We start from the raw sequence: 23,947 nt of genomic DNA on the forward strand, positions 1-23,947 counted from the left end.
TTAGAGTCAGGTGGTCACATTAGCTTAACGGCCTCACCTGACTCTTTGCAGGTTAATTGGAGTCAGGTGTTCTCATTAGCCTGGAGCAGCCCCTGCTCTGGTCGGTCAGGGAACAGAAAACTGCTTATCCAGTAGCCAGTATATCTGCCTTTTGATACTCTGCTGTACCCAACCAGCCTGGGTCTATCACCCCACGTATGTCCCTGATCCTTCAAACTCTTGAGCACATGCTTAATTCTCAGCATATAAGTATCCCCATCAACGGGTTTAGAAAGTTGAAGCCTGTGCGTAAGTGTTTGCTGGCTCGGGGAAGCGGAGGTGCCCTTGTGATCTCCAGATGGAATTAGTGGTGGGGTCAGGATATTTACAAGGGTTAAAGGAAGATTAAGATATTTATACTTTCAAAGAGATGCAGCTAAACAAGACCAGTAAGAGTATCTATTCCTGTCCTGTTCTCTGGGAGGGCTGCACCGTGAGATCCCTCTGAATTGTGAATCTGGAGTGGCTATAAACATGTCTCGAATGCTTCCCTTGATTGTTTCTCTCCTTCCCCTCTCTCAGACAGCAGCCCCGAGACGCGGGCCAACGTGAAATTTGTCCAGGACACGTCCAAGTATTGGTACAAGCCAGAGATTTCCCGGGAGCAGGGTGAGTAGCCAGCCCCAGTGACAAAGCAGCAGCCGGGGGGATGGGAATTGGGAATCAGTGTGCACGCATGTGCTGGTTCTGAGAACCATGTGGGTTATCCTGGTCCTGGGTCATTTTGCCCACATCCTGGCGTTATGGCTGCCCACATCCTGCCTGGGCTGTCCCTGGTAGATGGGCGTCTCTATCGCGCCGTGGTTCTTTCCAGGGATCCCATCCGCCCAGGGTGGTTGTATCTGCACTTTGTGGCTGCTTGGGTGACTCTGGACATTTGGGATGATCTTGGGTTAGACCCAAGTAGCCGCAAGAGACCGACCCATTGTGTGCCAGAGGCAGAGAGCAGGCAGGCCCGAGTGCACTGGGGGCAATGACAGGGAATGGATTTGGTGAGATACACCCAGATGACCCCAGCAGGAGATCCACGCTCCATGCTGCAGAGGAGGCGAAACCCACCTCCCCCAAGTGCCTGCCAATCTGACCTGAGGGGGAATCACTTCCCGATCTCACACCTGTGTTTGGGCTTAGCTCTTCCACTCCTCTCTGCCAGCAGCCAATCACCGATCCTCTTGGCAGTGCTGGAGCCCTGTTCCCGACCCGTCTCAGCCCTCTGCTCGTTTGTTAACTCGCTTGGGGGCATTCTCCCCACACTGCTGCGACCCAGCCTGCCGCACCCCCCCGACTGGCATGACAGAGGGACGCCAGTCCGAGAGCTACCGAGAGCTAGTCCCTGCAGAGGGATAGCAACCTGGCCAGGGCTTGTCTCTGTTCCTGCTGGCAATGTTGCCAGTGTTTGCACTTGGCTAGGAATCTCCCCTCCCGGCCCCTCTGAGAGCCGCTCCTTGCAGCCGAGAAATGACCCCACAGTCTATCCCAGACCTGTTCCCAAGGGAACCTCTGCTGGAGGCTCGGGCAAGAGGAGACAATGGGGCTGTCTGAGGAAGTGGCTCCTGGGGGAAAGGTTGTGGGTAAGTGGCAGGTAATGGGAGAGAGGAAGGATGGTTTGGACCCTACTCTCGGCCCCAGGAAACCCCAGGTTCAATTCCTTGCTGTGCCACAGACATTCTGTGTGACCTTGGACAAGTCATCGAATCCTAGACCTGGAGAGGGGAAGGGTCCTTGAGAGGTCATCAAGCCCTGCCCATAGCAGGACCAAGGAGACCTCGACCATCTCTGACAGGGGTTTGTCTAACTTGGTCTTAAAAACCTCCATTGACAGAGTTCCCACAACCGCCCTAGGAAGCCGATTCTGAACCACCCTCATCCTGAGAAAGTTCTTCCTAGTAACTAACCTAACTGTCCCTTGCTGCAGATTAAGCCCATTTCTGTTTGTCTCGTTTTCAAAAGGGATTTAGGCCCTTAGGAGCCTAAATCCTACTGCCCATCAATCTGATTTAGGCTTGTAAGTGCCTAAATCCCTTTTGAAAATGAGGTGTAGGTTCCTAAGTCAGTTAGGCATCGCAACACCGAGCACAGTGCTGCCTACATACCTACATGGGCCTTATTGTGTGTGTGCCTCAGTTCCCCATCTGTACATTGGCACTGCCCTACCTCGCAGGGGTTGTGAGGATAAATATGGTAAAGACTGTCAGGTGCTCAGATACTCTGGTGAGGGGGCCAGCTAAGCACCTAAGATACACAGGAGAAGATGATGGGGAAGCCGGCAAGAGGGACCTTGAATAAGGTGAAGCTACAAAAGTTTGTCTCTGGATGCAAATTTCAGCTCTTCAGGGCCAGGTCCATCTTGCAGCCTGCTGGTGCGTTGGAAGCTGCAATGCACCCCAGGCTCGCAGTCTGCCTGGAGGAAGAGTTAGGCCAGGGGCTCTCAACCTTTCCAGACCACTGTCCCCCTTTCAAGAGGCTGATTTGTCTTGCGTACCCCAAGTTTCACCTCACTTAAAACCTACTTGCTTACAAAATCAGCCATAAAAATACAAAAGTGTCCCAGCCACAGTTACTGACAAATGGCCGCCTTTCTCATTTTTACCATAGAGTTACAAAATAAATCCGTTGGAATATAAATATTGTACTGACATTTCAGTGTACGGTATATAGAGCAGTGTAAACAAGTCGTCATCTGTATGGAATTTTAATTTGTCCTGACTTCGCTAGTGCTTTTTCTGTAGCCTGTTGTACAAGTAGGCAAATATCTAGAGGAGTTGATGTACCCCCAGAAGACCTCTGCCTACCCCCAGGGCTCCACATACCCCTGGTTGAGAACCCCTGGGTTAGGCTGCTGGCTGGGATAAAAAGACATTGTCTGTGTGTCGGTGCATTTGCTCGATCCCTTCCAATCCCCCTTGGGAGAGCTCAGCGCCTCCTTACGCCAGGGCAGGACACCTGTGACATGGCAGAGATCTTGGCGTGTTAATTACCCCTGCTGAGCTGTATTGCGGCAGTGCCCAGACACCCCCGTCCAGGATCCAGGCCCCCATATTGCTAGGCTCTGTCCAGGTGTATGATGAATGGCAATCCCTGTCCCAAAGACAATCTGAGTGTGCGATGAGAGGTCCCAAGGACATACAGCCCAGGGACTGGGGTGTCACAAGGCACAGGGAGATGACTAGACTGGTGCATTTTAAAGCCAAAGCAGGCCATTGGGATCCTCTAGTCTGACCTGACAATTATAAGAAGTAGCAGCCACAACACACCAGCTGCCAGGCCACCGACAGGTTCACTTTGCCCTTCTCTAATGCTGGTTCCATTGACATGTGGGAGCCCAAACCCCTCAGCCCCACCACCTGGCCCAGAACCACCTTTATTGCCTCTTTCTCTCTGTTGTTCCTTCCCCGCCCCCCTTGGCTGATTACGCAAAGGACAGTTCATTAGCAGCTAAAAGAAAAGGAGTACTCGTGGCACCTTAGAGACTAACCAATTTATTTGAGCATAGTAACATTTCTAAAGCACTCCCTGGTGGCAGTAGTTAACGCGCTCAAAGGGTACCAGATCTCACAGCCCATTGGCCCCAGGAGGTCAGTAGGTGATTCTTATGATCTCCTTTTTACAAGGAGAAACTGAGGCACAAAGAGGGCTGAGGCCACATTGTCAGATCTTGGGGGATGGTAACGCTAGGAGCCCATCTCTGTAATAGGCACATGCAGGGCCGACGTTCAGACTGCGACCACTGGAGTGCTGCGACCGCTGCCCATCCTGCCGACCAGACTGTCTGCCTGTGGCCTTGTCCCCCTCACCCTTTGCTTGGACCCAGCTCTTGTCTTATGCTTGGCTTGGAAGCAGGTGCCAAATTTTTGTTCTGTTTGTACCGCACCAAGCACACTGGGGTCCTGGCCAGGACGCAGGCACCTAGGTGCTACAGTAAATATCAATAATAAATAAGAATAACACCTCTGCAGGTGCCAAGATACTACGGTGATGGTCACCACTTACTACAGAGAGGGATGGAGGGAGGGGGATGCTTAATGTTTGGCAGCCGTGTCTGACAAATCAAGTGACGGGTCCAAAGGAGAGGACAGATTTGAGCCTCCCAAGTCTGTGCCTCGCCCATTGTAGAGACAAGGTGGGGGAGGTGATATCTTTTATTGGATCAGCTTCTGTTGGAGAGAGAGACAAGCTTTCCAGCGAGACAGGGAAAGGTACTGGAGCCTCGCAGCTAAATGCAAGGTGGAACAGATAGTTTAGCATATGTAGTTAGCACATATTGTAAGGGACCATTCAAGGTAGAGTGGCCCGTTAACACCCCTGCAGTCATAGGACATAAAAGGGGGGCTAGTGGGTTACGGATTGTTGTAATAAACCACTAATCCAGCACCTCTGTTCAGTCCATGAATTTTAGTGTCTAGCAGAGTTATGAATTGAAGATCGCAGGCTTGTCTTTTAAAAGTGTTGTGGAGGTTTCCTTCGAGGACGGAGAGGTCAGATCGAGAGCGATGTTCTCCCGCAGGTGACAGGGTGTTTTGCATTTTCCTGTGTGAGTTCATTCAAGAGCGCAGCGATTGTCTTGCCGTGCACTGGGTGGGGTGCAGCACATGTGCTAGGCATGTGTAGGACCCATGGATCTTGAAAGGCCTATTGTGGGGGGGTGTCGATCAGTTTGATGCCTGGGGATTTTGTACCTGCTGTTCCGGCAGGGTCTGGTGCCGTTTGGGTTGGTGTGCCCTGGTCTGTGGGGAGCTTGCTTCTGACGATGAGCGTGGAGAAGTTGGAGGGTTGTTTGAAGGTCAGAAATGGGGGTCCAGGAAAGATTTCTTTCAGGATGGGGTCCCCCTTGAGCCTGGGTTGTGGTTGGTCCAATGAAAGATATGACCTCCCCCATCTTGTCTCTCTCACGTCCTGAGACCACCACGGCTACAGCTACCCTGCATAACTCGCCCAGTGTAGCATTCTGCCTTTCCTGGGGCAGCTGCTCCGTGCTCAGAGGCGCAATAGCTGCCTCATTGCGTGTCCTGACTCCTGTGCTCCTCTCCCGTCCCAGCCATCACGCTACTGAAGGACAGGGAGCCCGGAGCCTTCATTATCCGAGACAGTCACTCCTTCCGGGGAGCCTACGGGCTGGCCATGAAAGTAGCCTCTCCGCCTCCAACCATCCTGCAGCAGAACAAGAAAGGTATTGTCGTCCACCCCCGCGCGCCAGCCCCCGGGAGCGCACGGTACTTCCCCCCCATTGTTCTGCTGGCTGAGCACGGGGCCGCTCGGGGCAGCAGAGCGCAGCTGGGTATGTGCTGAGGCAGCAGGAACCCGCCTGGGATGCAGGGCGTTTAGCTCTCGGCTGGCCCGTGGGAGCCTTTCCACTGAGTTATGGGAGCTTAGATCCAGGCCGGGGGTTGCCAGCAAAGCATGTCTCTGTGTCCTCGTGGGCAAAGAGCCCAGGGGCGTGGTCCCCTTTCTCTCTGCTGCTGCCCTCTCTGCACTGGGGATGAAGTGTCTGGTCCCAAGTGCCCCTGGGCCGTAGCCTAGCTGTCTAGAATAGTGTTCTGTGGACCGGGCTCCCCTCCCACCCACCCCAGTGCAAACTGGAGTGACCCCAGTGACGTCAGTGGAGTTAGTTAGCCCAGGTGTACGCCACTGGGGCCTGGAGCTCAGAAGCTGCCTCTTTCATGCAGCCTGTGGGGGGGATTTGAAAGGAGGCCCCCGGCTGGCTGCTGACGCTCTCTCCGGCCGAGCTGCACCAGCTGGGATTCCTTAGCTGCACTGCTCCCTCGGCTCACCCCCGGGGAAAGCAAAGCCCAGGGCAGCTCGCTCTTGGACTCTGCTCTCGCTCCCCCAGAGCCTGGGGCCTGGATCACCCAGCGTGCACTGAGGGGTGGGGCGGGCAGGAGGGATGTTCACCCTAAGGGGCCAGGCCACTCCAGAGCCCGCTGTCCTAGGGAGCACAAGGGGGTTGGTTTCAGGAGGAGCCGGGAGCCTGGAGTGACGTCGTCCTCTCTCCCCCCAAGGAGATATAACCAATGAGCTGGTGAGGCACTTCCTGATCGAGACCAGCCCGCGCGGGGTGAAGCTAAAAGGATGCCCCAACGAGCCCAACTTTGGTAAGTGGCAATGACCCTCCCCTCCCTTATTCAGCCCTAGGACCGTTCAGTGCCCTCTGGCAGCGACGCCCCCTTGTGGGGAGTAAGCGGCATTGATAGGAATCACCACAGGCATGACTGGATTTGGGGTATCCTGTGGGCATCTGGAACAGAGGCCAAAAAGCACCTCCCTAACAGTGACACACAAGCGCGGTCACACACCCCCCTCCAAACACCAACACAAGCTAACCAGGAGTTTGGTAACCAGACATCCAGGAATGACAATAAAGCTGGGTCCTCTGTTAGGGTGGCCAGTTTTGGTTGGACATATTCCTGGAGGTTTCTACTCTTTAATTCAAGGTTAAGCTTTAATTCCTGGAGACTCCAGGACAATCCTCGAGGGTTGGCAGCCCTATCCCCTGTGCTTGGGGTGTGCAGATGTCTGGCTCCTACCGAAAGGAGGGAGAACAAGGCCCCAAAGAGCTTGCCGTGTAAAGGGACGACAGTGAACTCCAGGACATGGGGTGGTGGGAGACACTGGAAAGCACAGAGCCGGTCTGGTTCCCTGAGTATCCCCCTTACTCAAGCAGTGCCAGTGAAGTCACCGGGGCTGCTCATGACTGTGGGGATCCGAGTCGGGGCCAAAGCGAGCAGGTGGGGAAGCTAGCGGATGGCTTGTCAGCTGATGGGGAAGGAACGTCCCCATTCTAATGCAGGCTGTGTCAATGCCTCAGCGTTAGACTGACGGTGTTCCCTGCCGGGCTCTTTCCCCAGGATGCCTGTCTGCTCTGGTGTACCAGCACTCCATCATCCCGCTGGCCTTGCCCTGCAAGCTGGTCATTCCCGACCAAGGTAGGAGGCACAGGGGAATGGGGCATGGGGGATGCATCGGGGGCTGGGGCTGGATGGATTTTTCCCCTTGCTCAGCACTGCAGGGCGGAACTGGAAAGCTTTATAAGATCCCATCCCTAACACTGTGTCTGACCCCGGAGATGTTCCGAATTCGGTTCCTTCTTTACTTATTTGCGAGGCTTACTTACCCAAGCCCAGGAGTCATTGTCCTCTGGCAGAAGCCACGTGTGTCAAATAGTATGTTCAGGACCCGTCCGTCTCATTAGTATTATTTGAGTTACCACGGGGCCGAGGAGGAATCCTGTACCACGACTGCAGCTCCTAGGCCCTAGGGTAATGGATGGATGGTTAAGCCAGAACAAATCCTGCATCTTGGCAGGGGGTTAGGCCAGATGACCGTGGTGGCCCCTCCTAACCCTATGGGTCTGTGCCTCTAGGATTCTATGGCCAGGACCCCATTGTTCTTGACGTGGTACAATGCCAGAACAAAAAGAGCTTACCATCCCTCTTTGGGATCAGATCCCTCAGCCCCCCGGATCCAAACTCCCCCAGCCCCCGGGAAAGTTCTGATCCGCCCCCCAAACATGACGTAATGACTTAGACTGAGAGGGCATCCGATTCGGGTGTATCTCTGTAGAGATTCCCATGGAGACCAGCGCAGTGCGTACGGCTCCTCAGTGACATTGTTCCTCCATCACACGATCGCCCCCGCAGATCCCGGCCATAGGAGCCCCAGCATGTATTCCCAGACCGCTAGTGGCGGAGGAGTCACTGTCCTTCCTCTCCCCGGTTTTTTTAGATCCCACGGACAAACCGAAAGAGGCAACCTCAGCCGCCAACTCGGCGACAGACCTGCTCAAGCAGGGAGCCGGTGAGTGGCCGGGACGTGGCGGGGAGCGTGGCGGGGAGCTCCGTCTGCATCGGGCCGCCTTTCTGCAGGCGTTCTCCACCGCGGCCTCCTCCACTTTACCCGCTGTGTGCCGCGGACGCACTTCGCTCGCCCTCGGAGGTGCAGGCAGAGCGCGGAGGCTTCGAAAGCGTGCGGTGGGGGGGCGCTTAGAGCCCCTGGGGGAGCCCTGGGGTCCAACCGGACAGCCGTGCCACGCTGGCCCCTGCGGCTGCACTGACGAGGCAGCTCACAGGCGTTCTTTTAGGTTAAGAAAGATTCAGATAGGGAGGGCTTGCAAACCTCTGCCCCCGCCCCCAGTGGAAGGGCAGGTGCCATGCTGGAATTGCATAGCCGGGGTTTGGCTTCTCTCAACGTCACGCTGAACGTAGGCGATGCTCAGATATACTGGGTGGGAGGGTGGTCTGGTGATCAGAGTGCGGCCTGGCAGCTAGGACTCCTGGGTTCCTTTCCTAGCTCAGTAAAGGAACATGGTCTAATAGTTAAAGCAGGGCATGGGGTGCCAGGACTCCTGGGTTCCGCTCCCAGTTGCGCCACTGCCTGGCTGCGAGCTTCCCCTCTCAGTGTCTGGGGAATAAGGCTGTTTGCCTTCCAGGTGGGGCTGTGAGGCTCCATGAACGACTGTGAGGAGCGGTTCCAAAAAGCTGCTCCTCATCGTTAGAGATGGGCCCCAGCCCCGTCACTGGGATCCAGAGCTCGATTTCAAATCTCCTGCAAAGCCTGGGGCTGCTTGGCCGTAGGGTTTTGTATAAAGGACCCTGCTGCGGACCCTCAAGCCTGACCAGCAGCCACCCCTGCTATTCCTGTTCTGGGCTCCCCGCGGGGACACACTCAGCTCTTCTGAGGCCCCTCGATCCCAGCTCGCAGCCCTCTCTGTTTTCCAGTCCTGGGTTCCCCCCAGGCAGGGCTCTGCGGACGCCCCAGAGCCTGCTGGTATCTCAGCCTGGGTTCCCCCCCTCATAGCTCTGCCTCAGTCCTGACCTTCAGCCCATCCTGGACTCCCCCACACCGCCACCCCCAGCTCTGCCGTGCCCCTCGCTTTGACCCACAGCCCGCTGCTACCCTACCTGCAGATTCCCCATGGAACGAGCTCTGCCGATGCCCCTCGATCTTGACCTGCAGCCCCCCAGACCCCCCGTTTCTTGTCCAGCCCTAGGCACTGCCGAGAGCCAGTGTGTTAGGGTTTGGGATGTGCTCAACCAGGCCCCAAGCCACAAAGGTCACATTCCCCCGTGATCTGAGCTGGGAACTGGAAGTGGGGGGTCTCGAGACAAGAGAGCGGACACTCTGCACCCTCTCCAGCCCCCCCGCCGTAGCTTAGTTCCCGAGGTGGAGGACAATAGCCGAGCGTGAGCTGGCCCTTGCGTGGGTGCCCGGCCCGTCGGTGACATTTGCACCCCTTCCCTTCACGCCTGCCGTGTTTCCCTTCCAGCCTGTAACGTGATCTTCATCAACTCGGTGGAGATGGAGTCGCTGACGGGCCCACAGGCCATCGCCAAAGCCATCAGCGAGACGCTGGCTCTGGTGCCCATGCCCGCAGCCATCATCGTGCACTTCAAAGTCTCCGCACAGGGGATCACCTTGACAGACAACCAGAGAAAGTAAGAGCCCCGCCTGGGCCCAGCTCCCGCGGGGGGCCTTGTCACGCAGGGGCGCCCAGGCATCGAGCACACACAGGTCACCACGGAACGAGCTGCGGAGGGGCTGGGTGAACAGGTAGGAGGGCGGCGGCTGGCCACCCCTGCAGGAATTTGCCCTCCGAACCCGGCAGCTTCTGTGGACGTAAATCCACGGTGAGGTTGGTGTCACGCTGGAAGAGCCCCCAGAACAGGCTGTCAGGGGAGGGCCGGACCGGAGGCCTGTGAAGAATAGCCGGGATCTGGGAAGGAGCTGAGGACTGGGGAGGAAGCATTGCCCAATGGTTAGGGTGCGATTCAGGGACTTGGGAAGCTCAGGTTCAATTCCCGTCTTTGCCAGGCTCTGTATGTGACCTTGGGCAAGTCCGTTACTCTCAGTGTCTCAGCTCCCACTTGGTACAAGGGGGAGCGGGTGCACTGTCCCATCTCCTATGGGTGTAGGAGACATTCAGACACCATGGGAGCAGGGGGTCAGGTAAGTACCATAGATTCCTGCAGTGGGGGGACAGCTGGGCTGGGGGTAGGATACAGCTGCTGTGGCCATTTAACCACAACTCTCGGGAGCCTTCCTGAGGGAGACGGGGTTTCTTTGACTCACCAAACGGAGGTAAGACAGAAACAGATCTGACTGGAGACTCATTTACATGAGAAACGGGGTCCGATCCAGACTTGATTTCAGTTCCCAGCCCAGGAGAGGTGCTGGGTTTTGGTTTGGGTCCAGCTGTCTTTTTCGGAGTGTGTCTTGAAGAGCGAGTTTGGAGCTATTCATCTTTTAAAAAGGCCCGTGCTGTGTGTCAGGTGCCGTACTGCCGTGGGAAATGGAGGATTTGATCCCCAGTCCTGGCTGTGCTGACCCCTGCTGCTGGGAAGGGTGCATGCACCGGGGGAGCGAGTGCCTGGCATTCAGGGCTAGTTACAGACCGGAACTGAGACCTCACCCCTGCTCAGTCCGCTGTAATTGGGAGACTGCTGCCTGGGGAACAGGCTCTTGGAAGGATCATCACGTACCTGGATGCTCCCGGGACGGGCCCAGTTTGCTCAGGTCTGACCCACCTCCGGCTGTCAGCTAACAGGACAACGAAAGGCTCCTTGCCCCCTTCCCTATTTCAGGCATGGCAAGGCAAAGTCACCATGTCCCGCGTGCGCCCGGCGCCGTTGCCTCAGCCCCTGCTGGGGTTGCAGGGCCGTATGAGGATGCAACATCTCGTTAACGCACCTCGTGGCAGGAGGATGCAAACGTGGCGGGAGAAGAGCTGGCGGGGCGGGGCTCCAGGCGGGATGCAGAGCTTAGAGGCTGATCTTACGCGCTCACCGTGTCCTCTGCTTGTGTTTCAGATTGTTCTTCAGACGACATTATCCCCTCAGCACCGTCACCTACTGCGACCTGGACCCCCAGGAACGAAAGTAAGTGCCGTAGCCAGAGATCCCTGAGTGGGAATGGGGTTGGAGAAAGAATCCCCCTCTCTTGGGTCTGTGTGTGGGTCCACGGCTTCGCTAACCACACCCAGCTTGCTTTTGAGGAGGAAAAAGGCTTGATATCCCATTGAAATCCAGAGGCAGCCAGCAGTCTGCCATGGAGGGGCCACCAACACCTGGGAGAATGAGCAGCGGCGGGGCAATCTGTCAACACCAACTGACCCAACTGATGGGTCATTCCTGCTCTGTGCTGCCGAGAAAGGCAACATCCCCCTGCTCTCGGGTCTCTGCCGATATCCCCCGGGAGGGAAATCCCTCACGACGCGGTGGATTCTCCATTACTGGGAGTTTTTAAGTCAAGACTGGATGTCTCTCTTGCTCTAGCCTAGTTCTGGGCTGGATGCAGGATCCCTGAGAGAGGTTTTTTGGCCTTGTTGTGCCGGAAGCCAGGCCAGATGAAACTAATGGTCCTTTCTGGCTTTAAAACCTATGAAAATTCCTTCCCAATCATCAATTTGAGCTTGCGAGTGGGAAACGCTAGAGTTAAGTATCCAATCCCATTGACACCCAGCTTTCCTGAGCGGTAATAGCTCATTTAGACGCCATCGTTTTGCATGCAGAGTTGAGATGATTATTTCCAGTGTGCCTTACTTTGCACTTATCAGCACTGATAAGTCACTGGTGTAGCTGTACCAGCCCGAACGCCTAGCATAGACCGGAGAATCGGCTATCAGCGGCAATTTGCATAGGTGCAATTTACTCCTTACTTGGAACTGGGGTGAGCAGCCTGGGTGCAAAGGGAGTTTATAGCAGCTTTGCCTGCCTATTCTCGGGGGTTAGACCAGTGTAGCTCTGGGCTCACCTATGGAAAATCCCCAGTGTAGATAAAGGGTCAGGGGAGAAGTACGCTGGCTACTGCTATGCTGAGACCCCTCCCCGCTCATGCTGGCCAAAAGCATCCGATTATATCCTTGTGCTTCCCTCTTTGCTGTTGATGGCCCTGCAGGATATGGTCACTGCCAGATACTGCAGCCAGGCAATCCTGGGATGATGCGCCTAATTTAGGCAGTAGAGCATGATCTTTGTAGCAGCTGGCCTTCGCTCCTGGGCAAGGGAATCTGTTTTCAAGGGGGAACAGAGGAGTCAGATGGAGCCTGTTGGGTGTCTCTGCTTAACAGGGTCAGGTTCTGATAAAAACAGTGCTTCAAAGTAGATGGTTTGGGTGCGGGCGTTTGCCCATGGGCCTGGGAGCGCTTGTAGGGGGCTCAGTCCATAGAAGCAGATCTTAGAAACAGGCTCATATCTAGTTCCAAGACATCAATGGACTAGAGTGACTTTATGTTTAGGGGAGTTAGGTGCCTAAATACCTCTGAGGATCTGGGCCTTACCCCCTTATTTTCAGAGGTTTCCCCAGCCCCCCATGGCCTCATTTAGAACTTCTGAAAGTCAGGCCCGGACAGTGACTTTGCAGCTAGTGCTTGGCCTGAAACGGTGATGCTAGCAAATGAGTTTGGTACCATTGTGCTTGGTGAGAAGAGCAGTAATTCCCTGGGGCTGTTTTTCTCCCCGCAGATGGACTAAATCAGACGGTGGAGGTCCCGCAAAGTAAGTGCCATGTATCGAATTCTTTGCTGCCGTTCACATTCTGACCGTTGGGTTGCGTTCGCGTTTTGAGTTGGCCCCACGAGCCACCCGCTGAGTGAATGCTCCATGCCAGCAAACCGGACCAGATCAACCCTGCCAAGCGTAGATGCTTCTCCAAGTGTCTTTTGTCAAACAAATCGGCCATCCCGACGGGGTGACTCAAAGGGCACGCATCACAGTTTGCTCTGTCCTTCCGGTACGGGTCCGGTGCATGCGAGCAGCTCCTGTCTCTGGCCTTGGTGGAGCAGGGGAGAGGCAGCTGCCGGAAGGCGTGACAGGACATTTTGAGTGCCATGCTCAGCTTGTTCTCCAGGGTGCTGGGGGGGGGGGGGGGGGGGGGGGCAGGGCGCATGCTGACTCGGCAGTGCCCCCTCTGGAGCTGGGCGGGACTGCAGGCAGTATCATCATCCCCCAGCAGGCAGATGCACCCAAATCTGGTTCCCCCAGCGTTTGCATGTTCTTCTGTGATAGCCAGATGCTGCCCGTCGCAGCTGGGAAACATTTCCCGCTGTAGCCTGAGACTGTAATAACCAACAACAAAAACAAAGGCCGCAGGAAGAGACCATTTCCCTGCGGGGGGCCAGTGGGACATGCCCCGAGGTGTGGGGTCCCGTTGGCATGTGTCCCTTGGTGGAAATTTTCTTGGGGGGAGGAGAGGCAAGGAAAAGAGCTTTGTTTGGCTGAAGAGGCTGGTCTATAGGAAACATTCCTGCCCCAGACCCTGCCCAGGCTTAATAAGTCTCCTCCATCCCAAACTGTCTAGACAATGCAGTCCCTGACCGCTCGCATCAGTGTGAATGGCAGGTCTGCAGGTAGCCGCAAAGACCCCTCGCCTCCTCCAGGCCTGGCCGGCGTCACACGTCCCCAAGCGAATGAGGGCAGTGGGAAGGGGCAGCTGTGTGGATCTGGCTTTTCTCTTTCCACTTCTAAGCTGACTAGCCCTTTGCCCTACGTTGCCCACAGGAGGACGGAGCTGCCAGCTGAGTCCCATTCGAGTGAGCTCCACTAATTTTAGTCATTGTGTTAGCGAAGGGCTTTTAATTAGTATCCCCAGCTGTTAGGATTTTTCGCTCTCTAATTAGAAATGACCTGGCAGGGAGCTGGCTAACATTCTGTTCCCCTCCAATCCCATATTTATAACCTGGCTTTTAATGTTGGAATTAAAAAGGACATTTTGTTTGTACAGGGGGAGGGAGATTTTAACGGGGCCGGACAATCCCCCTTCTCCTCCCGCCCCTCGTCTCCTCCAAGACTAACAAACCCTTCTTTCCCCTTCCATGTATGGGGAGATGAATCACCATAGAAACGCACGATCGACCACCTCGATCCCTGGGAAAGGTTCTGAATGTGCAGTGCGCATCCAGGATAATGCCTGTCTGGGGTTGCCGTAGAACAAGATGTCCCCTGGGGAATAAATATTCTTGTCCTTTGAAGCATCTGGACGTGATTATTTTGTGGTCTGCTTCATGGAATAGTCACGTTTAAAAAAGCCCAAGGGTCTTGCCAAGCAGAGCATGCCCATCACCGCCTCGCTGCTAGGATCAGGGCGTCACCCGCCTTTTCTCCTTGAAATGCAGCCTGCCTCAGATGGGTGGTTGGCACAGGCCACACCCAGGCATTAAAGAGACGATGGGTACGGTGGGCACCAATGCATATGAATGGTGTCCTCAGAGGGAAGGAGCCATCTGCAGCTCCCCTTGGCTTTCAGGGGTGTTGCCCGTGGCTCAGCATCTTTGAGGATTTGGCCTGAGCTCACAAGGCCCCGGCAGAGAGTGGCTGGTGGAGGGGAAGAGAGAAGTGTGAGCAGCACTGAGAGGGGGAGGAAGAGTGAAGAAGGCAAGGCTGGAGGACGGAGAAGGAAAGGAGAAGCCATGGTCAGTGATTCACACAGTCGCACTGGCAGGCTTGTGGCCACTCGGGTCCCTTTGGGGACAGCTACAGTGCACAAACCAAAACCCCAGACCAAGGGCTTGGGGGAAGTTCAGATCTGGGTCCAGGCTGGGCCCCGCAACCCCAAACCCACTTTTGTGGTGTCCCAGGAGCATGCTGCTTAAGAAGCTATCGATGCAGGGTCCTGCAGGTTGCTCTGAGGCCTCGTTCAGCACGTGGGTGTTACCCCTTCCCAACAGCCGCTTCCCAGACGATGTCCCCGGCCCCATTTGAACCGAATTGGATTTGAATTGTGCCAGTGGTGTCGCTGATCTTCTGGACACCGATTTACTCCTGACTCACGCTGCCCTGCATAAGAATTGATAGACACGTGGGCTGCGATATAGACCCCCTTTCCCATTCATTCCAATGGGAGTAGAGCACCCAATCCTTCAGATGGCTTTGAACTTCTCAGCCTGAAGGCAAGGAAATGTTCCCACTGAGGCCTGATCTCCATGAGTCGACGGGAAAAACTCTATCAGCACCAGTGGAAGCGGAATGGGCCCTGAGGATGCGTGTGCCGAACCAGCTCGGGTGTGTTCCCCACTGCCGTGCAAAGCATGGTCCACGTATCCTGAGCAGCGGCCATCAGTTCTCTCCCGCGGGTGATCAAGTGTAGGCTGGGACGTTGGCTCACCAGTTGGGGGGGTGGTTTAGCGGCTTGTCATCCAGATGGGCCAGATGTTCTAATGTGGGCTGCCCCATCCCTTCACTTGCCCCGGCGAGCCATATCCCGTTGCTAGACATATGCTGTTGTCTCATGATCTCTGCTTCCTTGCAGCTCTCTCATGTGCATTCTCTCTTTGTGACCCAACAGGCTCTTTGGCTTTGTGGCCAGGAAGCAGGGAAGCACAACGGACAACATTTGTCACCTCTTCGCCGAGCTGGATCCTGACCAGCCGGCCACCGCCATTGTCAATTTCGTGTCAAGGGTCATGCTTGGCTCCGGCCAGAAGAGATGAGCCGCTGGACACGGGTAGTTCTTGCCCTTGAATTTTGGAGAAGGACTTGGAGTTGATCCGAGAAGGAGCGCGAGGAAGTGCATTGTGGGAGAGGGAAGTGAATCGGGGGGAAACGGTCTGAATTGTGGAAGAAAAAAAACCCTCACCCAAGCGTAACAAAACAAAACTAAAGGAAGCGATGTCAGCGCATTTCCCCACGCAGGGAATGCGACCAGCGCAACGGCCAGGAGTCGGAGGAGTGGAACTGGGTTGGCTTTTGGATCAGCGTCCCCGCGGGAGGTTTCAAGTGGCGAATTCACCCCGGGTCAAAGTGGGAACGTTCGCGGCCCTGCCGTTTGAAAACCAACAACTCTGTTTGCAAATGTCAGTCGTTTGTTTTAAACAACGCCCATGTCTAACTAATCGAATGAAAGGCAGGTCTGCAGGACCACCCCCGCCCACCCCCCGCCCCCGGGGAATTACCCATTGAAACAGCTTACCAGGGGCTGTGGTGGGCTTTCTCCATCACTGGCAATTTTCAAATCAAGATGAGATGTTTTGCTAAGAGATCTGCTCTGGTTCAAACAGGAATGAATTCAGGGCAGATCTCTGGCCTGTGTTACACAAGAGGTCAGACTAGATCTCAGTGGTCCATTCTGGCCTCATGACCTATGTGCTAGAACAGTGGTTTTCTACCTGTGCTCCGCAGACCCCGGGGCGAAAGGGGGAGGGGTCCACAGACTATGTCTAAGATTTCCAAAGGGGTCCGCACCTTCATTTGAAATTTTTTAGGGGTCCGCAAATGAAAACAGGTTGAAAACCGCTGTGCTCGAGTGATCAAGCAGGAAAACAAAGGATGGTCAATATCCCTTTTAACCTTCCCTGCTCTGAGGTCTGCCACTCCTGCGTATATGAAGTGAGTGTGGGGATGTGTCATACATGTATATTCACAGCGGTGGGGTTTATATATAAGCCTGTAGCCCCCGAGCAACTCCCTTTGGTCTCTGTACTGCACGCCACAGCCCGTCAGGATTTCCTGGCAGCAGAAGGGAGAGAACTCAGATCCTCCTGCTCCAAAAAGCACAGGACCTAGGCCACTTGAGCGAAAGGGGATGCAAGGTTAGCAGTATGGGATCTATGACACACAGGTGAGCAGTTCTGATTCCATCCAGTACAGGGCGGTGGTGATGCATACACACTAGGCAGTTCTTACACACACACAGAGTTGTTTAGCAGGTTGCCTTCACTAACTGCATTCAGGAGCATGCTTTCCAAAGATCATCTTCACCGGAAAGATCTTCTGGGCTATATACCATATATATATATACTGGACCTGCAGTACCATACTTTACCCTGTATTTTCACCTGCAGACTGTCACATGTTCTCTTAAAAACTAACATACCGGAAGCGGACACAGGTCTGGTCGAGCCTGGTCTCTACTCCTTCTGTAGACGTACAGGCGATTTGTTCATTGCATGGACATTTGGTTGCACGAAAGGCAAATAAGTATAAAGCAAACTCAGGCATTTTTGGAGGCCACTAAAAGAAAAGACCCTGCAGTCTGTGGGCAGCTTTGGCTCTGCATGATCCTCTCAGCTGATCCAAAAGCCAAGAGATCTCATGGCCGAATTTCGTTCTCAGATGCTCTGCCCTGTGGAGGCTTGGAGTGCTGAATGTATTGTAGTTTAGTAACAACCCAGTAGGCGTAAGCTTTGCTTTTGCTTCAGAAGGTCATAGGCCCCAGACTTTGCACTGAAATGCTAACTCACAAGAGATATCGACTAGTGTTGCAAATGTGGATAGATGAGGCAAAGTTCCCAGCCTTGCAAATCCCTGCACGATCTCCTCTCTGCTTGGGCCTTTCCATAGGGAACAAGATGGTGCGGCAAAAAACGTGCATTGCCCACAGATACAGGGCTCGTGTCCTCTCTCTGACTCCACACTGGGCCCCATGGGACGATCTGTGGTTAATATCTGGCTCCGTGTAGCTCGGCTGAGATAGGAGCCACCAGAGGACAGTCCAGGAAGTTAAGAGATGTTTTTCGTTCTCCCTGGGGAATGGCCAGGTAAAATAATGCAGGTTTTACCCCTTCCTCTGACACAGCTGATATTGGCCAATCCCTGTGGCAGGATAGCAGATTGGACGGGCCAACACGTTCTTCCTGTGTGGTAAATCTTATGGGTCCATTTTTCTTTTTTTAATGCTTAGTTCAAGCTAGAGCTGAGACCCAAGCTATGAACAGCCCCCCGGCCCAAACACTCCCCACTTCTGGAGGCGTTCCAAACCCAGATCTGATCTTCAGCTTCCGCCCAGCTCTGGGGAACCCTACAAATTTGCATTAACAGCCAACCTCCCAAGCACCTTTCTGGGGCTTTCGGAAAACCGTAACCAGCTTGAATCACTCAGATATGGTCAGAGGTGTTAGGGGAGGGGGAAATCAGGAAGCAGGAGAGATAGGCCTTTCCTTGTTTGTGCCACATTTCAGTGCAAGGTTATGTGATACAGGCTGTCTGTTAATAAAACCAAAAAACACGGGAGAACTATAAACCAGCTAAAATATTGCAACCACCTGGATTCCCCCAGAGCACTCTGCTCTCTCATACAGAGGCAGTGTCCTGATATATATAATATATATATGAAATATACTGAAAAATACTGTAAGCTAATCAAATTTTTAAAAGGGGTTAAATTTACACAAAAATATTTATTTTTTTGCCATATTGCTTTCTGTGTATCTTACCCTCCTCCCTTATATACGGCCCCCCACCCCCCATCCCCATATAGACTCTTGTACGTATAACTCATAATAGAGTGTAACAGACAAACATGGTTTATTTCGGTTATACTAGTGACATGGGCAAGGATCCAAGAGAGTGCAGTGTCCCTTTAGACACCCTTTAGACTGCCCCCAAGGTGCAATGCGTATGATTGGTCCCCCACCTCTAACCCCTGCCCCCTTTCCCTGTTGAACATGGACATTTGCTAGCGCCTGGAGCAAATTAGCATGTGAGGCGTGTGAGTTTGAAACCGTTGCCAAGTGACGCAAGGGTTGGCGGCATGCGCGGATGTGTGCGACTGTGTGTGTGTGAGGGCCACAGCTGCGTGAGCGTGTGGAGGGCTCTTTCATTTCTGGATACCGTAGGAGGGTTAGATTTGAGTCAGGGAGGTGTTGGGAGACTGGTACTGGGATGGGGTGGGAGGGGTCACTTTACGACGTCCACCAGGGCCCTGTGTTCCAGCCCACCCTGTCGTATAGCACGTTGAGATATTTTTATTTTAAGTTGTTAAAAAGAAATTCCCTCCTTCTGCAAAATTCAAGCACGAGGAACCCCCTCACTTGTAACCTTCTCACCCTGCCATTAACCAATTAGACAAACACTGTGTTTATAGATATTTAAATATATAAAGGTATATTTTTTGAAAGTCTCTATTTTTCAGACTTCATTTTTCTCACAGCTAAAGCTAATTTTATTATTTTTGTTTTAATCTGCTGTCCTGCCCCGGGAATTGGGGCTTGAGCCTTAAATGCATATTTTCCCCCCATAAAATGAACCCGTATTAAGGCATCTAGCAATCTCATCTATAAAGCAATCACAGCAGATCCCCAATAACAACCGAACCCTTGCTTCCAGCCGTGGCCGGCAACGGCTCATTGCTAACTCACGAGCTGAAGACGAAAGATTTAGACGGGGTCAGAATCTCTAACGCTAAAATCACCATTGATTATATTTTTAACACAAAGCTAATCATCTTGCAAATGACATAGGCAGGCGTTTTCCAGCTTCAATTGAAGAGCTATTTTTTTTTTTTAAAGTACATTTTTTGGGTAACTTCTTTCTGTCATCCCTGATTTCCCGAGACAGACCATCAGCTTGTGTAAATCGGAGCCGTTCCACTGATATCTGTGAAGCTGCTAAGCCAGGCAAAAACCTGGCTTTACCGGCCAAGGTTTAAATTTTTCTTTCCTAAAGGGACCGAGAAGATTCTTTGTGTTTTAAAAATGCAGTCACAGTATTTGAGATTAATGCTGATGCAATTTATTCCAGCGGATGTATCCTAATAATCACACTGCCGTTTTTTTCAGCAGCGGATGTTATATCTCTCACACACGCAGACACTCACACCTACTCCCTGCACAAGGAACTGCATATATTCTTGCCAAAGATAGCCTTTAAAATGCACTTTTCCCAGCCAGTTTTGTTTTGTAAATTGATTGTATGTGCTCTTTTCCCCTCCCCCCCAAGGACCCCTTTGCTGTCGATTTTGTTGTGTGTATCAGTAAACTCTGATTCCCGGAGCGGCTGGCTGATGTTAATTTTATGTAACTCTGTGTTCCAGTAGAGTCGGAGATTCTTAAAATAGTTGACACAAGATATCCTGATTTCTTTAGTCGCAGACTGAGTGATGAGGACAGCAGGTCAGTCAATTCTTCTCACGCTTCTCCTGGCCTTCCCTTCTCAAACCCCTTCTTCGGAAAAGAACCCCGGAGACAAAGCAACATGCTGTAGTTGCTTGTGTCTGGTGGCATTTCAACCAAACTGCTATTTATGTCTCCTCCATATCTTACTGCTCAATAAACTTCCTCCCCACGTCCCCCAGAAAGGGAAATAGAAATGTCTTTGGCGTTCTGATCCAAAAGCCGTTAAAGTAAATGGGCGTCTTCCCATTGACTTACGAGCTTTGACTCAGAATCTTAAATATACAAACATCCACTAAGCGCATTGTCATCCTTCAGTCCAAACGCCCTTTCATGGGATTGGATCCAAATTGGTCCTACCTCCCTTTTTAGCAACTGGCTAACCAACAATGTTCCAAACTTTAGACAACTTTGGCCCTTCATCCAGGGTGTGTTATTGGCCATAATCGTGTTGATCAGTACACCGGCATTGAATAACCCAGTATCAAAACACTGGATCTAGGCTTTGCGATCTCTCCTGGAGCTCTTGTAGAGGTTGATATAAAAACAGAATCTGTTTGAGCCAGCATCCATTCCTGGAACTGAACCATTTCTGAGTTTCAATAAACGCAGACCCTGCCTCACTGCATCCCGTTTCCATGTGGCCCTCTTTCCTGGCTGTAACTGGGATTGGAGCTGCCAGCAGAAAAGCTCCTCTCACTGCACTGCAGCTGCGTCTCCCAGAACCTGTTGACACAGCCCATTCTTGTGAGGTTCCCAAGTCCGGTTTTTCAGCTTAACAAGGCTTGGGTGAAGGAATTGATTTTTTAGGATCTTATCGGAACCAAACCAGTTTAGAGATTTGCCCTGCACTGGTTAATGTCTTTCCAGTCTGTTCCTTCCCCGCACCCGAATCTGGTAATGCAAACAGGAACTACACACATACAACAAGAGAAATCACTATAACACAAGCCTCGTGCCCTCCCACCCCCCCAGTTCATCCACATAATGGGGCCAGATTTGGCACTGACTCACATAACACCTTCCCCCATACCGGGGTTTGAGGCTGATCCTGCTTGCACTGAAATCAAGGACAAAACTCCCTCTACTGGTGCAGATCCTAAATCCTTGTGGTTAATGTTTGTAAAGCACATTGAGTGCCTCCTTTAAAAGGCACTGCAGGTGTGCAAAGTATTATTTTAAAAAAACCCTCAGTCTCATAAATAATCCAGATGTCAAAAACCTGCTAATCAAACCGACAGGAAAATCGTGCAGCAAAGTGGGCTGGTATTTTTTTGTTTTGCAAAATCACTCTTTTTTTCAACATTTCATTTGCTGTTGTGTTGCTACCATTGTCGATTTGGGAATGTTACAAATGTATTTGCTAATCAGTGTTAACGAGCAGTTTAAAATAACTTACCTTCAGTTTGCATCATGTCCGTTTTTTCAAAAAAATGTAAGAAACACAAAAGAGGAAAACCAGAATTTCCCATTTCAGTGTATTTATATCGATGGAAATATACTTTATATTTTTCATCTTTGTGCCCATAACTTTGTCACTTGTATAAAGGCGACCTGTGTTACTCATTGTCCATGTGTGAATGCGCACTACACCCCTTCCCTAGCCTTTTCCCTCTCCTTTGTACAGAGGACTGATTCTTTGCAGTTCATTGTATGGCTTTATAAGTGATAAAAGAATCAATTATCTATAATATACTGTTGCTTGGAATGCCAGCGCGGTGTCTGGATTGCTGGAATTGTATCTCGAAATTTTAAGGGAGTGCAGGAATAAATGCTCTGTTCTTTTTGCACAGGGAAATCTATATGGTGACTGTATTTGCTCCTGCCTGAGTTGCTTCTCCCCTTCCTAGGTGCAAACGTGGTGCCATGGGCTTGATGATTGAGGGCGGGTGCACGGGGATGTGATGATCCATGATCCATGGGCCCTGTTAAACAGGCGACGTCGTTTAAAGAAAACGGCTACAACTACCGACAGAAACAAACAGTCCCTTGCGCAGCTTGACTTCCAGCATGGTCTCACTTTGTTTACCAGGGACATCACCCTGCCTGGAATCCTTCAGCTCACAGCGGCATCTGGTGGCTAAATAACATACTGCACGTAAACTAATGCCATGATGTTTGACCGAGCCCTCAAAGTGACTCCCACGGCTGCTGCCCCCCGCTACCCTCAAGCACACACTTTGCCTACACTCCCCCGAAGTTTCCACATAACCCTGCCTCCTACCTTTGATAGCAGCCATCCTTCTCCCCACAAGGCAGCGTGGCCACCCTCTCCACCTTCCCTTTCCGCATGCCCTTGCTAGCTGCACCTTCCCACTCGGCTTTGACCCTTCCTGACTCACTGCCCCTGCTGGATGTTCCCCCATTTCCCCTCTCCGCAGCCAGGGCCAACCAGAAGGAAAAGGTGGAGGAGAACTGGAAGGAGCTGCCCATGCTCTGTACCTGCCGTGAAGCTTCCCTGCTGGGCCCTGCGGCCATTAAGGCCCAGACCCTCAAGGGCATTCAATTGAGACCCATGGGAGTTAGAAGCCTAAATACCTCTGAGGAGCTTGGCCTCAGCCCCCGCAAGCACTATGGATGCTGTGGGACAGGGTGTAGCAGACTTCCCTGCTGCAGCGTCTGTCTCTCTCTGCGCCCGTCAGCCTAGGCTGGCGCCTTAAGATTTCGCTGCACCCTTTGATCCTAGGGTATGGCCTGGGGAACTACACCTCAGCAGACGAGCGGGAGCCCAGCCAGGGGTATCCCCCCATTTACTAGTTTCCCTGCTGTATCCTCCAGGACTGCTGGGTAGACCTTATCTTTGCCATTGTTTCATTTCCTGTTAGTCTCCCCCCGCCCCCCTCCAGCAGCGTCTGCGCTGAGGCAGGACCATAGCACACCACCCTGTCTGCACGCCAGCCTGCGTGGCGTTCTGCCTGTGGATTTCAAATCGCACCTCCTAGGTTCCCTCTGCAGGAACGTGCAGATGCAGAGCACCCACTTTTAAGTGAAGTGGCTTCAGTTCTGGGGGGGAGGAACTGGGTTGCCAGCTTGGGAGAGCAGAATCTCCTGTTTCTCTGCAGAAGACCAGCAGCGGCAGTGGGCAGGGCCTCTTGCCACCCCCTGGAAAAGCCCTCGCACCTTTCCTTGGGCGGAGCTCCCTTCAGACGTAGCCCCCGAGTCCGTTCCCCTCTGGCGTTCTCCGAGGAGCCTGCACGCCGGAGCCCTCAACGTGAGAGCTGAGCTGGTGTGTCTCAGATAGGTCCCAATGTCCAGCCCCCGTTACACAAGAGGCCACCAAACCATCACTGAGGGCAACGGGCTTCAGTTGAACCTGGGACCGAGCCGTGCAAGGTCACAGGTTCGATCACCGAGTCCCACCAGCAAGGCACATGCCCTGTCCCGTTCCTGTGAGGAGGAGGCTGCTCTGATGGAAGAGGTTGGTGGATGGCACAGGAGAAAGGACGGTGAGGGGTCACTACATAGTCCAGCCCATGCTGCTGGCTGCTCGTGGTGCTAATCATTCAACTGGAGGCCCTTTCCGCTCCATCTCCTCCGCGGTTGGGGCTAATGCATGCTTCGGGAGATGGGGGCAGCGGGTGCGGTTGAGCGGTGAGACGTTCGTCTGATAGGAGACCCCTGAGGAAAGCAGCCTGTCTGAAAGAGCAACCATTATGGCCTCTGATTGCTTATAGAGAATCCACTCCGCAAGCCCACAACATGAATGCCGTGCTACTCGAGGATCAAGGAAATGCCATGTCTCAGGGCACTACAGCCTGGAACTAACACATGAAGGGAAAGGACTTGCCGCTTCTGATAAATATAATCCTCCTTGCCCACAGGACCGGCTCTCGGCACCAGCAAAGCATGCACGTGCTCGGGACGGCACAATTCCAGGGGCGGCTTTCCGGCTACCCTTTTTTTTTGGCGCTCTCGGAACATGGGGTGGCAAATTTTTTGCTTGGGGTTGGCAAAAAACCTAGAGCGAGCCCTGCTTGCCCAAGGTCTCTATAGACCAATTACCCCTCCCTAACAGCTGCTGGATCTCAAGTCAAACCTGCCGGTGGGGGAATGCAGGAGAGTCTACTGGGGTTGCTCCAAAGTTCTGGTTGCGAA

General features: G+C 53.1%; 1 protein-coding gene across 12 annotated transcripts in view; it reads left to right on the forward strand.

Moving 5' to 3' along the window:
- TNS1 (tensin 1) overlaps nucleotides 1-21,654 on the forward strand; it is a 288,617-nt gene extending 266,963 nt beyond the window's left edge. For all 12 annotated transcript variants that reach the window (XM_075117712.1, XM_075117713.1, XM_075117715.1 and 9 more), the window contains 9 exons: nucleotides 562-648; nucleotides 5,075-5,206; nucleotides 6,036-6,128; nucleotides 6,882-6,959; nucleotides 7,759-7,830; nucleotides 9,299-9,467; nucleotides 10,839-10,907; nucleotides 12,492-12,524; nucleotides 15,310-21,654. In XM_075117712.1, the coding sequence (XP_074973813.1) occupies nucleotides 562-648; nucleotides 5,075-5,206; nucleotides 6,036-6,128; nucleotides 6,882-6,959; nucleotides 7,759-7,830; nucleotides 9,299-9,467; nucleotides 10,839-10,907; nucleotides 12,492-12,524; nucleotides 15,310-15,454 (878 nt within the window). In that variant the 3' untranslated portion in view covers nucleotides 15,455-21,654. The remainder of the gene's footprint in view (nucleotides 1-561; nucleotides 649-5,074; nucleotides 5,207-6,035; nucleotides 6,129-6,881; nucleotides 6,960-7,758; nucleotides 7,831-9,298; nucleotides 9,468-10,838; nucleotides 10,908-12,491; nucleotides 12,525-15,309) is intronic.
- The last annotated feature ends 2,293 nt before the right edge of the window (nucleotides 21,655-23,947 follow it).

Source organism: Caretta caretta, chromosome 11, assembly GCF_965140235.1.
Source record: "Caretta caretta isolate rCarCar2 chromosome 11, rCarCar1.hap1, whole genome shotgun sequence".
NCBI classification, from domain to species: domain Eukaryota; kingdom Metazoa; phylum Chordata; order Testudines; family Cheloniidae; genus Caretta; species Caretta caretta.